General features: G+C 45.2%; 1 protein-coding gene across 16 annotated transcripts in view; it reads right to left on the reverse strand.

Moving 5' to 3' along the window:
• The window catches only part of AKAP13 (A-kinase anchoring protein 13), a 335,196-nt gene that overhangs the window by 112,713 nt on the left and 207,097 nt on the right, over window positions 1–15,386 (reverse strand). Inside the window, exon 1 of one of the 16 annotated variants that reach the window (XM_058736676.1) lies at window positions 5,641–6,255. The exons of the other annotated variants lie outside the window; for them this stretch is intronic. Coding sequence (XP_058592659.1) covers window positions 5,641–5,721 — 81 coding nt within the window. The 5' untranslated portion in view covers window positions 5,722–6,255. Of the gene's footprint in view, window positions 1–5,640; window positions 6,256–15,386 lie in introns of those variants that run through there. 16 annotated transcript variants of the gene reach the window in all.

Genomic DNA, 15,386 nt, shown 5'->3' on the forward strand with positions numbered 1-15,386 from the left:
CCATCTGGGTAAGTCTGTGTTCCTGCCACGAAGCCTGGGACTCCTTGTGATTATCTAAACTGCACCCACGTTGTGTTCCCATCAGTCTGAAAATAGAGCTGTACATATTTCCAGCAGACAGGGAACTGCCTTTTGTTTCTGGCAGTGTTTCTCCTACTGTTTATATCTGAACATCCTAATAACGCAGCTTATGGTTACACTCAGCCTTCCCAGCCACTGCTCCTATTGACTTCCCTTTCAACTGTCTCAGGAGACCCAGCCAGAGAGACGAGGCTGAACAAAAGGAAGCAAAAACCCACCATCCGGACATGGAAGCCAACGCTTGAGTCAAAATCTTTCCAGGAATTAGACTGCAACGGAGCAGATAGACGTAGTTGTCCTCAGCCTCCCCACATCTTCGTTGAGGCGGCCGTGGAAGTGTCTTAGACAAAACAAACTTCCAAAGGATGTGTATTTCTCTGGAAAATGGCACTAGAGTTAAAGGCCAAGTACTCCTTCTGAGCTTTACCTAACGAGCTCATGTGGCCTGCCCAAACATCACAGGGCCGGGGGGGGGGGGGGGGGGTGGTGTCCTCCTCCACAAATATTTTCACACAAACCACGGTTGCAAATCTTTTAAGCGTTCACCTGACACTCTTAATTACTAGCTACAAAGTCTGCTCTCAAAAAAGCATCAATAACATAAAGAGTCCTGTTATTATTAAGTAGACAATATCTTCCCAGGTACCCAAAGTTATAAAAATTGGTAAAACAGAAACAGCTCTTAGACTAAAATCAGTTCTTATTAGCAGTCATTCCAGGAGTCTGATGCTCTTCTCTTTGGTATGATAGTTTTGCGTAAGTTTCAGATATGTAGTGTCCTCTTGTGTTAACACTGGTCTTAGGAATGCCCACCATGAATTAGCTACAGAACTACGTTAGGTGAAAATTTCTATCTTTCACCAACTTGTGAGTTCCATACGAGCTTTCTGAAGGATGCTGACAAAAATGGGCACGTTGCTACCAGAGGGTTTCTGCCAACAATAAAATTCTTCCATATCCCATTCTGAGCATGTGATTTATGGTTACCAACCACTTATCATAAGAGCCAGAAGATACACACATCGAGAGGAAGTAGTCAAGGGAGTATCAAATGGCGAGGAAGAGCAATGTGTATGTGTGTACTGGGCTGGGGGGCGGAGGTGAAAGTGACTAAGGAACACTATTAACTTACGCACCTTACTATTTAGCAGAGAATTCAGAAAGGAGGTAAGATTCCAGGGATGTTGGAGGCTGATGGTGGGAAGCAAGAGCTGACCTGAGGACAAAGACCATGCAGCTTTAGGGAAATCTTAAGGGAAGGCCTTGATACAGAAGAGCTACGATGAAACCAACTATATAAAACTGAAGAAGCCAACAGACAGAGTGCAGGGTAAGACAAAGCATGGTGACCTCGCCCAGGATGAGAATTTGGAAGCTAACCTAGCGACTTACTACAATGCCAGCAGGAGGGGCTGGAGTTGTAACTGTGCAATTTCACAGCAGCAGGCTCACAAGCTACGTTTTGTATTTACGGTCATACCTCCGTGTTCTTATGTCAACCTTTCAGTACATTAACCAAAGCTTACGTTGTGGGATGCGTAGGAATCCTTACTTACAAATCTTAGAAGATGGATTCATTCAATGAACAAACTTACTGAGCATCTAAAAAATTTTTTTTTAATGTTTATTTATTTTTGAAGGAGAGAGAGACCAAGTGTGAGTGGGGGAGGGGCTGAGAGAGAGGGAGACACAGAATCTAAAGCAGGTTCCAGGCTCTGAGCTGTCAGCACAGAGCCTGACACGGGGCTCAAATCCACGAACCGTGAGATCATGACCTGGGCTGAAGTCGGACCTACTGAGCATTTAATACGAATTAGGAACACTGTTCTGAGCGCTTAGATATAGTGAGCAGATGAAAAAACTGCAAACGCATTTGTATAAAAGAGCAAATTTCTACAGATAAAAATGGAGTGAGAACATGTGCATGATCACTTGAGAACTGAAGTGGCATATACACCCAAATATAATAATTTTTTTAAAAACACTGATTAAAAATACTGAAGCTCAGGGAGCCTGGGTGGCTCAGTCGGTTGAGCGTCCGACTTCAGCTCAGGTCATGATCTCAGGGTTCGTGGGTTTGAGCCCTGCATCTGGCTTATGCTGACAGCTCAGAGCCTGGAGTCTGCTTTGGATTGATTCTGTGTCTCCCTCTCTCTCTCTCTCTGTCCCTTCCTTGTTCGTGCTCTGTCTCTCAAAAATGAATAAACACTAAAAAAAAAAAAAAAAAAAAATACTGAAGCTCAAAATATAATTGGAGAATACTTCTAAATGACACACACAAAAAAAAGAATTATGGAAAAAAATCTGCTACAGATTGTGCAACAGAACTAATTAATAGAGGGTCATGACACTGCCCTCAGTGCTAGGAAGGCATTCCTGCTCTGGGAAAGAAACAATTGAGATAGCGTCTAGGACAATATCTAAGATAGAAAAAAATACATCCATATTTATAAATGAAAACTGATTCACGTATTTGTGTAACAAAAGGAACTGGCTGACTGGAGGAGGAGGTCTCGGATAGCAAGAAAAAGCATCAGCCTTGACAATCAGATCTGGGATTGCATCCCATCACCTATCACACATGCACTGTGAGACCTTCAGAGAACTATGGACCATCCCCACCTGCTTTTCCATATGCAAAATCAGACAAACACTAGGAATGTAAAAACTAAATGCCTGGATCTCCTCCTATCCATCCACCTCTTTCCAGTGCAGACCACAAAACCAAGTTACCATGCCTGGGCTGCCATAATGGCAGCCTAACTTATTCCCACACTGACAGAGGGATCTCTTCAAAACATAGTTTGAGAAGTGACCTATCCAAACAAAGCCAACTCCTCCTCCTCATGGCTGTCAAGGCCCTGCTTTCCTAAGGTCCCACTTATGACTCTTCTGATACCTCTCTTCTGCTTGTTCAGGGCTCCCCACACACTGGCCCTGCCAATTCTTTCCTGAAGGCCTCAGGGCCTTTGCATCTACTGTTCATTCTTTCTGGGAACACCTTCCTTTTGCATAGCCAGCATCTTTCTATCCTCTGGAGATCAGTTTTTTAAAGTTAGAAAAAAATTTTTAATGTTGATTTTTGAGAGAGAGAGAGAGAGACAGAGCGGGGGGGGGGGGGGGGCAGGGAGAGAGGGAGACACAGAATCCGAAGCAGGCTCCAGGCTCTGAGCTGTCAGCACAGAGTCCGATGTGGGGCTCAAACTCACGAATGGCGAGATCATGACCTGAGCCGAAGTCGGATGCTTAACTGACTAAGGCACCGAGGCGCCCCTGGAGATCAGTTTTTTAAATGTCAGCACCTCAGAAACATCTTCTATCAAAAATAGGCCTTCTCATTATTTTCTATATAGTCTGCTGCTTATTCCTGTCAAATCACTTATAATTTGTACTTTTTTCTCTATGTATCGCCTGTCTTGAAGCAATATGAGGATTTTAAAGAACTGTGTGGCCTTTGGACTTAGGGCTGCTGCTGGCACTGAACAGGTCATTAACAGCTCTCAACGATGTCACCTTTTTCTGTTTCCAAAGCAAAGAGATTAACACACAACTTAGCCATCTTATTATTTTTTTTTTTTAATTTTTTTTTCAACGTTTTTTTATTTATTTTTTTGGGACAGAGAGAGACAGAGCATGAACGGGGGAGGGGAAGAGAGAGAGGAAGACACAGAATCGGAAACACAGCCATCTTATTTTAAACACACTAGTTTTAGGACTCCTAGTGTTTACCTATTTGTAATAAATGCCTATTTTCTGAGAAGCGATGTCTTCTCCACTAAAACTCTTTCATTATATAGTTGGCAGCATGGTAAGGGAGAAAAAAAAACAACGAATGCAAACAGATTCATCTAAAAAAACTAATTGTGTCCTTTATTATCTGTGGCCTTGTGAAAAAAAAAATCACATCTTTGTCAGTCAAGTACTTCATATTCCTCACCCTTAAGCTCTTCACCTGAATGGTGGGGGGAGGGGGGGGAGGAGGGTGAGGGGGGGGCGGAGAGAGTGGCTGTCTGAGCAGTTAAGTCTCACGTGAAATAATGTACGTGGAAATGTTTTGTTACAGCATCTCTGAGGCCAACAAACTTTCATGCCCAGCCAGAGCATACAGTACTACACATTTTAGCCTTATTTTAAATGCACGATATTCTCTGTGGTGCCTACACTGAGATTTTCTAGGCTCCTTCCCTCTTTCCCTACTTTCTTTTCCCCCCAGACAGGTAAAATCAAGAGTCAAGCATACAAAGGTCCTAAAAACTGGGCTCTCGTAAATATATGAGGACAAAAATCTTAAACCACCACGGTGCTTTCATAAAGGTAATCACAGTTCGGAGAAACTAAAATTAACAGTATCTTGGAACCAGTTCAAAATGCCAACTTACCAACAGTGCTCAGTCTAGGCCGAGCAGGTCAGACAGCTACCTGACAGCAATTAGTACCCAGTACCCATGGGCTTCCGGGTCTAGCCTTCTAAACCTTCTAGCCTTCTTCTCGGCCTCAATGGACCAGTAGAAAAAAATTACGAAGTCTCAAGTCATAAACTGAATTGATAAATCGGTAACATAGTTCCCAAATGTCCTTGACCAGGGAAATAACACCATGCCTGTGCTCCGCTAGCTTATAGGGCCACAAGTTCAGGTACTGAGGCTTTTCTGGCATCTGTGAAGCAGTTTGGCTAGCTTCCAATTTCCCCTGCCTTTGCCAGAAAACTGCTAAACTTCCAAAAAGTGCTCCTTGAGTCGTCCGACATTCCCAGACTCCCATCTTATGGCTGGAGGAGTCCTTACTAATTTTAGAGGCAAGGATGCCTTCTGTGAGCAATTAGCTCTGCAGAGTCTCCACCCCCATCCTGCTCTGACACCCAACATCACTGACACTGAGAAAACAAATACAGCGATCAAGAAAGTCAGTAAAAAAAAAAAAAAAAAAAAAAAAAAAAAAAGGAGTCAAACCAAGCCAGAAGCACTACTCTGCAACTGCAATAAATAGGCTGGAGACCCTTGCAAAGGAAATAAATGTCTATCTTGCCCCTAAAGAGCTGAGAGAGACAGTAGACTAACAGTTAAGAGAGACTCAGAGAGTGAGAAAGAGAGAGAGAGAGAGAGAGAGAGAGAGAGAGAGAGATACACACACTAAGAAGCAGAAAAGGAGATCAACAGAGAGTGATATCAGACAGATGGGGCTGGAGTAGGGGAAGGTGAGGAGATGGGGATCACAGGGACAGAGACAGACACAGAGATATCTCAGGGAAGAGCAGCTCTGAAGGTGAATTTCTTCCTCTCTGGTTTTCAAGAATACGAGGTTCTGCTCAGCTTAAGAATGCATTTTAAAGCAAGCAAAATGACATTTCCAAAGTAAGTGGTTCAATGATGATTCTTAAGCCCCTCCCAGTATCTGTCTCTTAAGAACCTTAAAATCAGCAGCCTCACCCCTCCACCCCCTACTTTCCCCACAACCTTCTCAGCCTTTCTCCCAGTACAGGGAGGCTAGGGACTCAGCTACTGGGTTCACAGAGATGAAGGGGCCTGAGAGCTCTGGAACGTCTGCAGTGTGGCCCCTTACCTTCAGCAGCACCACGTCCACAGTCCTGTCCACCTTGGAGATGTCACACAGGCTGTAGCGCCTCTTGTGCCGTTCATACATTTTTGTCCAAATGCAGAGGAGAGGAAACAAAATGTAGGAGACGTACCCACTGCTAACCTGGGGGACCAGTGCACTCCCCCAAGTCCAGAGTTCCAGATTTCTCACGCTGAGCTGGAGATCTGTGCCTTCCAGACTCCTCTCTCTACAAAACCCTCAAAGGGTCAAAAAATGATTAAAAAGAAACCAAGCAGAATCCAATTCCTTGAACTGACGGAGAACTTTCCGGCAACTTCAGAGAGCTGGGATGATAAATTTATAATTCATAATATAAACAACAGCCTCCTGATGCCGTGCTTTAGGCAGATCTTGAGTGAAAGACAAGCACACACCGCTCCCATCACTGGCGATCACTCCAGCAGGAAAATTAAGGATGAACCGGCTATGCATAATGGCTGACACACGTGGGGGAAAAACCCAAAGCAGGCAATAAAAATCCAGTATGTACTTTATCAGGAAGAGAGAAAGAGAGGAAAAGGTAAGACAACTCTACTTCAAAGGGATGCCATGAAAACATTCTCATTCTCTCGTTAACTTCTGTTAAGGTAAAAAAAAAAAAAAAAAAAAAAAAAAAAAAAAGACAAGGAAAATCAATTTTTCCTTTATAGGGGAAAAAACAAAAACAAAAGTAGACGCTTGGAGATTCTGTTCAGAGTCGAGTCTTTAGTCAGCCTGTTGCTCACCGGGCAGTAGGGCTTGGTTCTGATTTCAGTTGAGAATATCCACTGACAGCAGAGGAGAAGGAGAAGAGAAAGACCACTCCTCCTCTACTCCCTCCTCCCTTCTTGGGCGCTGGCCCTCCCCTACCCCAGCCCCCCTCTTTCCCTCACCCTTGGAACGTCACTACTTGCCCTTTCGGCTCCGCAACCAGCAGCCTTGGAGGTTTGAAAACCTAATTGCAGTGGTGGGAACATGATTCATCCACAGATGAAGAAGAGAAAAACAAGGCTTCCTTTTCCAACCCACTTCCTGCTGCTCCTGCTCCCCCCCTCCTCCCCACACCGTCCCCTATGAAAACGGCTCTGTCAGGCATCGCACGGTGCACCTCGAACGCTCTGATGCCCGAGCCGGAACACGATGAAGGGGGGAGGCGGCCGTCCCAAACACCACGAGCGAGTACAACACACTCCTCTATTCCACGAACGACAGCAAATTCAAACTGCCCAAGGCGCGCACCGCAGCTCCCTGCCAGATGCAAACCAGTGATTTCATGTGAGAAAAATGTCAGCCGAGGATCTCTGGCTGTGCTTCTGGGATCCAAAGTGGCTACAAAAGTGGCTGACGGGGTTTAAAAAGCAAGAGTTCAGTCTTTTGCTTTTTTGCAGGGGGGATGCGGGTGGGGAGAACGTGAGTGATGGAAGGGGCCTTAAAGAGAATTAAGGAGAGAAGGAAGGAGCAGAGTGAACAGGTACCCGTGCCAATACTTCCTCTGCAGGAGGCTGTCACTTCATCTGCCTGTTTTCTTACTGGGCCCCACCTCCCCCCCCCCCCCCCCCGCAACAACCGGGGTTGGGGGGACAGGCCTACACCAGAACTCGTCCTGACTTTGGACACACTCTCATTTGGTTCGTGAATGATCTGGGAGGGAAAAAAGAAGGACGTGAAGGAAGCAAAAAGGGGGAAAAGAGTGGGGAAAGGCAAGAATAAGAAAATCTCCTTGTAAGAGCGTTAGGCTGCCACCCTTTTCCTCCAAGGGCCAGGGAAGTCGTGGCCAGACCTGGAGAGTGTGAGTGAGGGGGTGCAGATACCACAAGAGAAAGGAAGAAAAGAGATTTAGTGCTTTAGTTTCTGTCAGTATTGCAACTGGAGTTGGTGACAAGGTTTTTCAGGAGTTACAAAGGGGGTGTAGAAGGTCTGATGAGTCACCACTTCCTCGGGCCAGGCGGTCTTCGTTGCTAACCAGCCCAAAGGAGGGAAACGCAGCAAACTTCACGAGAAAGCCAGTGTTTTCCTCACCTAGGACTGCACTGCAGTCCAGCTGTGACCGACCAGAGCCCAGGTCCCCACCCCTCGCGGGGTCACCCAAGGCACGCAGGTGGATGGCCGCCTCTTCCCCACAGGCCCCCAGTGAGCCCGGAGTTCTGTGATGCTACCAACAAGGACAGTCAAACAGATGTTGCTTTTCATTAGAGTAGGATGGAGAACAGTAGAAACAGGATCAGCAGAGACAGCTTAAAAAGTTCCAACTAAAGTTCCTGCTCAGACTCACCCAAAGGGCTTTCTTTACAAATACTCGGAGACTCTGGTGCAGAGCACATATCGGAAGACCCTTCGGGCTGGCACATGTGGGAAAGCTGCTAGTGTATCACCTTTTCTGTGGGAACTTTCATCAAGCTGTAACTCTGAACTCCCCCCCTCCTCCCCATCTGAACACAGGGCCGGCTCCCCTCTGTCCTCAACATGGTTTATTCCTCCTGCCACTCCCTTCTGTTTTAATTAGAATCGAATGTTTCCTGCTTCCAAGGTTCCCAGGCATCTCTCAAGGGATCCGAGAGGCTTTAATCACCATACAGCTTTCTGAGTCCCAACATCGTCTAACTACTGACTGAAACGGAGATAATCTCTATCGCCTTAACAGACATTTTATGCCTTGCAGGGAGGCAAACAAACAGCAAGGTCTCTGCCCTCAACAAGTGTATATAATTAGAGAGAAACCGGTTTCAAAATAACGTAGCTGTCTGAAATGTTGTGGGACCTATAGATTAAACTATTTTATTTCCGATGATCTGCTGACTTTGTGCCACAGGCTGCAAACCTACGCTTCTCCCTACTCTGTCTGCACACAAAAGCGCCCCCCCCCCCAAAGGTTTGGAATCTTCCTTATAGTACTGTTCTTTCTTGCAGAACAAATGCTCTGGGTGGGGGAAAAAAGGTCTCCTTTGCTTCCCCCTCTGGATCTGTTCAGCACTTTCCACAGAACACAGTCTGCGGTCCTGGGCTTTGGCTGCTGCTGTGACGATTCCAAGTTTCTATCAAAAACATCTGGAACCACGGAGCAGTTATTCTGTTAGGATTTTGAAACACAGCAACCAAACCAATCATTTTATATTCAAACCAGAGCTGAGAGCTATGAATTTTTTTTAATGTTCTTTATTTTTGAGAGAGAGCAAGCACATAAGAGCGCATGCGAGCATGAGCAGGGGAGGGGCAGAAAGGGAGACAGAATCGGAAGCAGGCTCCAGGTTCTAAGCTGTCTGCACAGAGCCTGATGAGGGGCTCGAGCTCTTGAACCGTGAGATCATGACCTAAGCCAAAGTCGGACACTTAACCAACTGACTGAGCCACCCAGGCGCCTCAGCTACGAATTTTTGTTTTGAGAAAATTTCCCCTTTCCTTTAATTTTGGAAACTTGTAGTAAAATATGTTTATTACTTATAGCCCCTTATGGTAGTAGTTATTTACAAGATTAATTGTATCTCCCTTGTCTCTGCATCCTCTGTCCCACTCTCTATCCACAAAAGGAGTCCCAAATTCTTCAACAGAAGCAACCACTCTTTTACTCATACCACAGGCCCAACATATGTTCTTCAAGATTCCAGAAGAGGAAGTAGAAAAATATTTCCTGCATTTAAATTTAACTACAGCATTTCTGTTCGTGAATTAAATTTTCTCTTGATTTATTTAATTATAAGATCTAACAACTTACCCAAATTGTTTAAGCAATTCTTCTGGGGCAACTCTCTTTGGCTCCCTTTGTTTAGTTAGGGCAGAATCCAGTCTCGAGTCCCACAGTCAAGTTTCTGAATTAGGACACCACCTAGTGGGTATGCCGAAGTCCCAAAGAGAACACCGAAAGCCAGGAAGCACTGCAGGGAGGGGGCTGGGGAGAGTCCACTACTAAGTATTTTTCCTGTAACCCCAAAGGGAACAGCAGCAGCACGCGACTGGACGCTGGCTAAGTAACCCCCCAGTGATGGATTCCGTCCCTGCAGGGAACACAAGGAACCAGGGTGGAAGCCAAGGGCTCCTTCTATCCTAGGTGTGCCATGGTCTCACTGAGCGACTGGCGCAATTAGCCGGACTCTCTGGGCCTAGGTTTCCAGAACTGAAAAACAACAGGGGTTGGACACTATCTGGAGTTCCTTCTTGGTCGGATATGGTCAGTCTGAGACTAAGAAATCTTTATCACCTGCCACACAGCTCATAGGATGTGGGTAGATTCAGAGGAGAAAAGGGAATTGAGAAATTCTCTCAAAATCCGTTGTAGAAAACATGTAGTGTGTTTTTGCATCATTGTATTTTCCTCCTCCACTTTCACATGAAATCAGAAGGAAAGGTCTACCACAGTTAATTTTCATTTATCTGTGATTTCATCAACTTAAAAATAGTGAGTCATCCAGAGTTACACGTCTGATGGTGGCAAAAGTGACTAGAATACAGCTAAAATACTTCACCTCCACTGGGACAATTTGAGTCTGCTTAGAATAAGAGACTGTTTCATGTATGATGGTTGCTTGACTGAGAGGAGCAAGGAAGAAATTAATTACAGTGGCTGCAAAGTCACTGTTTCCATGTGGGACTTCCTTTTTAATTTTAACTTAGGTGTCTGAGCACTACAGGTCCAGGGAGGCCTACCGTCCCTCCCCCCAACCCCTCCACCCAGGCATTTCTCTGACTTTAGAGGTTCCAAGAAGGTGAAAAAAGCACAGGGGAAGGCCTTGGCCTGGCAATCAACCAGTGATTCTCGATTCTTGTTAACATAGCGTGGGTGGTGGCAAAGCAGCGCCTTCTTCGCTTTAACCCCTTCTTGCCTTTGCAAGAAGAAACCTGAAGACCATTTAGCCCGCAGCAGCAAATTATCTGACCATAGTAACAATGGCAAAAAGAAATTAAGACAGAGGACTATAAAACAACAATAAAGCTTTAAAAGTGTCTTTTTCTTTAAAAAGTTTTTCGAATTATTTTTTTTGTAAAGACAGCGTGAGCAGGGGAAAGGTAGAAGGACACAGAGAGAGAATCTTAAGCAGGCTCCACACTCAGTGCAGAGCCTGACACGGGGCTCGATCTCCCCACCTCAAGATCATGACCTGAGCCGACATCAAGAGTCAACGCTCAACTGACTGAGCCACCCAGGTGCCCCTAAAAATGTCCCTTTACAGGCTTTTGCTCCTCCCGGGAAACAGGTCTCAAGGAACATGTCCACAAATGTTAAATTTTACTAAAATCGCCAACAGCTTGGTGAAATAAAAGGAGAGGGAGGGCAGAGAAAGGAGGGGGCAGATTCCCAATGTCAGGTGCAAAAGTGGTGATAGGATAGTTTCTTCTGTGGCATGATTTATTAACGACGTGTCCTGAGTACTTCCTGTCTGCCAGGTGCTTCCAAGTGTACGACCTCATTTATTCCTCATCAAAAGCTCTAAGGTCACTGTCTGCCTTGTGGCGGAGAAGACCTGCACTCAGTGTTTCAGTCAGTTGTGTAAGGTCACACAGCTGATAAAATGAGTTTCCACTGAGCTCCATTCTGTGAATCTTCTTTCTGTCCGTTATGCATCTTATTTTGCTTTGAGTAATCCCCCAAAGTTAAAGAAATGAAACTATCGTTGAGAAAATGGAAGTTAAAAAATTGAGGAAAGAAAACTGAGAATTCATCACTTGTACCAGTAGCTCAGGCTTGACTCTACACAAACGCCAAAGGTTAGAAAACAGTTTTCCTCTTTCAATAAACATGACAAACGGATCCTCATTTTAGAAAGTTCAGGTGGAGAGTGTATCATTACGCTGAACAGAGTCAACTTCTTGGTCAACATTTTCATCCTGAACGTTTCCTTTTTTTAGCCGCTCCTCGCTAACAGATTACAAAAGTCAGGACGAACACACCCAACACAGAGAATGAAAGATTTCTGGATTCGGACAACTAACCGCCAGCCAGGCCCTCTTCAGGTCGAATGGGTCTACGGCTCCTAGCTCTTCTCTTCGGAACAAACATTAGCTATTTCTTGTAGCAGCGTTTCAAGTATGTGAAGACAAGCATCAGGACTCACCGCCCTCCTCACAGCTTTTCTCCTGGACCACGATTCCCACGGCCGCTCCTCCCGTCACAGGGAACCCGACGGAGGACTCTCAGTGCTTCTGGTGATGGTGAGCCCGGGATGATCAAAATCAAGCTTAACTCGAGTACCACCCCAAGTAGGAAGATCCAAGCCTCTGATGAAATGGGCTCACTTCCCGTATTTTTCTGTTTGTTTGCTTGACTCAAATCAGATCTTCTTCATACTGTAACCTGGTGGTTTTATTTAAAGACCCACCTCACATCTTGCCCTTCTATATTCTCACTGAGGTTACTGTTTTAGCCTAAAAACAGCATCTTGAATCTAGATTCTGTCACTGAAGTAGCAGCTGTCCATCCAAACTCTGTGTCATCTGTGAGCCTGAACAGCAAGGCTAACAACGGAGACCCAGAGATATCTCACTAAAAGCACCCCCTGGAAGGCTGTCGATGCAAAGGGTGCTCCTGATATCAAGTGCTGTTCCATCAGCTACAAAAAGCCAATTGAACCTTGAGTCCCATTTCTTCGTGTCTTTACTATATGGAACAGTCTGTAGAATTTCTTGCCGAAAGGAACACACCAGATCTATGGGATCCTCCTGTTCTACCCGTCTGAGACCCTCTTCAAAGGAGAAATGAGACACCACCCACGCAGTGCACTGTTTGATGATCATTTCTCTGTGTGGTCATGTACTAGATTTGAAACCAGATGCCAAAGATGGTCGTATCTGATCAACCATAAATCATATTCACTGTTCTTTTTTTTTTTCTTTTTTTAAAGTAGGTTCCACACTGGGTGTGGATCTCAACGCAGGGCTTGAACTCACAACCCAGAGATCAAGACCTGAGCTGAGATTAAGAGTTAGATGCTTAACTGACTGAGCCACTCAGGCACCCCATATCCTTTATTATTTCTAAATCTCCTAGCAACATTTATTTTTAGCATGACCAGTATGAGTACATCAGACTGGGCAGCACTGACAAAATTAAACAAAAACTACTCTGATTTTTTTCTCATAATGGTTCAATATAAGAACTTTTCACATTTAGACATCTTACCAACTTCACAATCCTATAACTGCAAACTCTTAAGAGGTTGAGTAAAATGACTATAAAGAACAGGACCTCTTTCTCCCCAAAGCATTAATAAAAAAAAAGGGATATGCTCTCTCCACATTTTTTTATTCTTCAACACACCAACTATACTACAGACACTAAAATGTATTCTGTACACAAAAGTGTATTTTTGTTATTTTTCCTACCCAAATAGTTTGCACATACATTTACAAGTGCAAAAAGCCTGAGGTTCAGGCTAAACTTCTGGTCGTAACTTCTATTTCAGATGGTAACCTAGGCCTTGAAAAATATTTTTGTAGTTATCGCTTAAATAACTCTCAAGCATCTTAACTGAGGTATGACTGACATGCGATAAGTTGCACCTATTTCAAGTATACTAGGTATTTTGTAAACATTTAATTTTTAAATAGAATTTTCAAATCTCCCCAAAGAATGTGGCTTTAAGATATATTGGAATTTTTAAAACACGGAATGCGGAGAAAGCTAAAAGTGGCGAATTTCATGCAGAATGCTAAAAATGGCAAATTTAGGGGTGCCTGGGTGGCTCAGCTGGTTAAGTATCTGACTTCGGCTCAGGTCATGATCTCACGGTTCGTGAGTTCGAGCTGTGCTGACAGCTCAGAGCCCGGAACCTGTTTTGGATTCTGTGTCTCCTTCTCTCTTTGCCCCTCCCCCGCCTGCACTCTGACTCTGACTCTGTCTCTGTCTCTCTCTCAAAAATGAAAAAAAGAAATATTAAAAAATTTTTAAGAATAAAATAAAAATGGCAAATTTAGTATCAGTAACTATTTTTTAAATGTTTTATTTATTTTTAAGACACAGAGAGACAGAGCACGAGCGGGGGAGGGGCAGAGAAAGAGGGAGACACAGAATCCGAAGCAGGCTCCAGGCTCTGAGCTCTCAGCACAGAGCCCGATGCGGGGCTTGAACTCACGAACTGTGAGATCATGACCTGGGCCGAAGTCGGACGCTCAACCGACTGAGCCACCCGGGCCCCCTCCAAGTATCAGTAACAATTTAAACAACCAAGAAATTTCACATGGGAAACTCATCATACTGGTACGAGTGTATACTCCAACTTCACGCGTCACTGACCTAAATCTTTAACAAGCTGATTTTCAGGAAATGAAGTTAGACGAGTATTTACTGAACACCTATGCTTGGCACTGAGGATACAGCAGCAAACGAGACATTAAGGAGCTATGATAAGATGCAAGGCGTGTTCACACAGAGGAATCACAGGACACAAGGACATTTGCCTTTAGACGGAACAGGCTCTGAGGGCCAGAAGAGGCTTGCTGTGGAGATGCTGACTACTCTGGGGCCCTACGGATGAGTACGAGCTCACCAGGTGAGAGGCAGGGAGCCCCAGGACCGGGCTACAGAGAGGCATTCTGTGCACATGCCGGCAGAGGACTGAGTGCTAGCACCCAGAGGCGAGAAAGAGCGAGTGGCAAAGGATGAGTCCCGCGGAGCAGAAAAAGGCAGCTCCAGATGAACACGCTACTTACGCGGAGAAGTCTGCATCACTGCAACAAGAAAAAGCCATGGAAGGGTTGTTAGCTAGAGAAAGGCATGAAGAGTTCTGCTTTCAAAAATACCATTTTCTAGAGCATGTTCCTAAACGGGAGGGAGAAGACGAGAGGCAGGGAGACCGGTCACAGAGCTGTAACACACGTTGGATGAGAGGGGAGGGGAGTGTGAATTCAGGTGATGAAAGTGGAGATCGAGAAAAGGAAATGAGAGTCTGACAATACTAATCGTTAACAGGCAGTGGGGGTGGAGGATGAGGCGAAGAGCAGTGCTGTCAGACCAGGACTCTGCCCTGGGCAATCAGACAAACAGTGGGGTGGAGCCCAAGGAGGCAGCAGGGAGAGATCAGATGAGGAGGCAGGTTTTTTTGTTTCTGTTTCTTGTTTGGTTTTGTTTATTTTGAGAGAGGGAGAGAGAGACAGATCGAGAGCATGTGAGCAGGGGAGGGGCAGAGAGAGAGGAAGAGAGAGAATCCCAAGCACAATCTGTGCTGCCAGCTGAGAGCCCAACATGGGGCTAGAACTCACAAACCGTGAAATCATGACCCAAGCTGAAATCAAGAGTTGGATGCTTAACCGACTGAGCCATGCAGGCGCCCCTGATGACGAGTCAGTTTTAGGTGCAGAGAATCCGAGGATCTCAGAGACCTCTGAGCAAAGCCCTGGTAAGCAGGCAAGCGTGTGCGTCTGGAGCTCAGGAGAATGGCTGGGATTGGGCGTTCAGATTTGGGAATCAACACACAGACGGGACATCAGGGACACTGAAAGAGGGAAAGATTTCAAAGAACAGCAAACAGCACCAGTGCTGTAAAAAGCTCACGCAAAGTAAGAGATTTGGATTTTGCTACATAAACGTTCCACAGACCTGAGAGAGGCAGGTCTGGGGTAGCAGAGCAAGGACGGCTGATGCAAGTATTCCAGAGTGTCACAAGGGAACATTTAGGTTCTGTCTGCACACTCCACTTTTCTCAGCCGTCTCTTAAGAAGTCCTTCCTATGAGAGAAGGCATCTTAGTGAATCCTTCCACCATGTTGCTATAGGAGTACCAACCTGGTAATAAATACTTTAGGCTG

This window comes from Neofelis nebulosa, chromosome 7 (genome assembly GCF_028018385.1).
Source record: "Neofelis nebulosa isolate mNeoNeb1 chromosome 7, mNeoNeb1.pri, whole genome shotgun sequence".
Classification (NCBI taxonomy): Eukaryota; Metazoa; Chordata; class Mammalia; order Carnivora; family Felidae; genus Neofelis; species Neofelis nebulosa.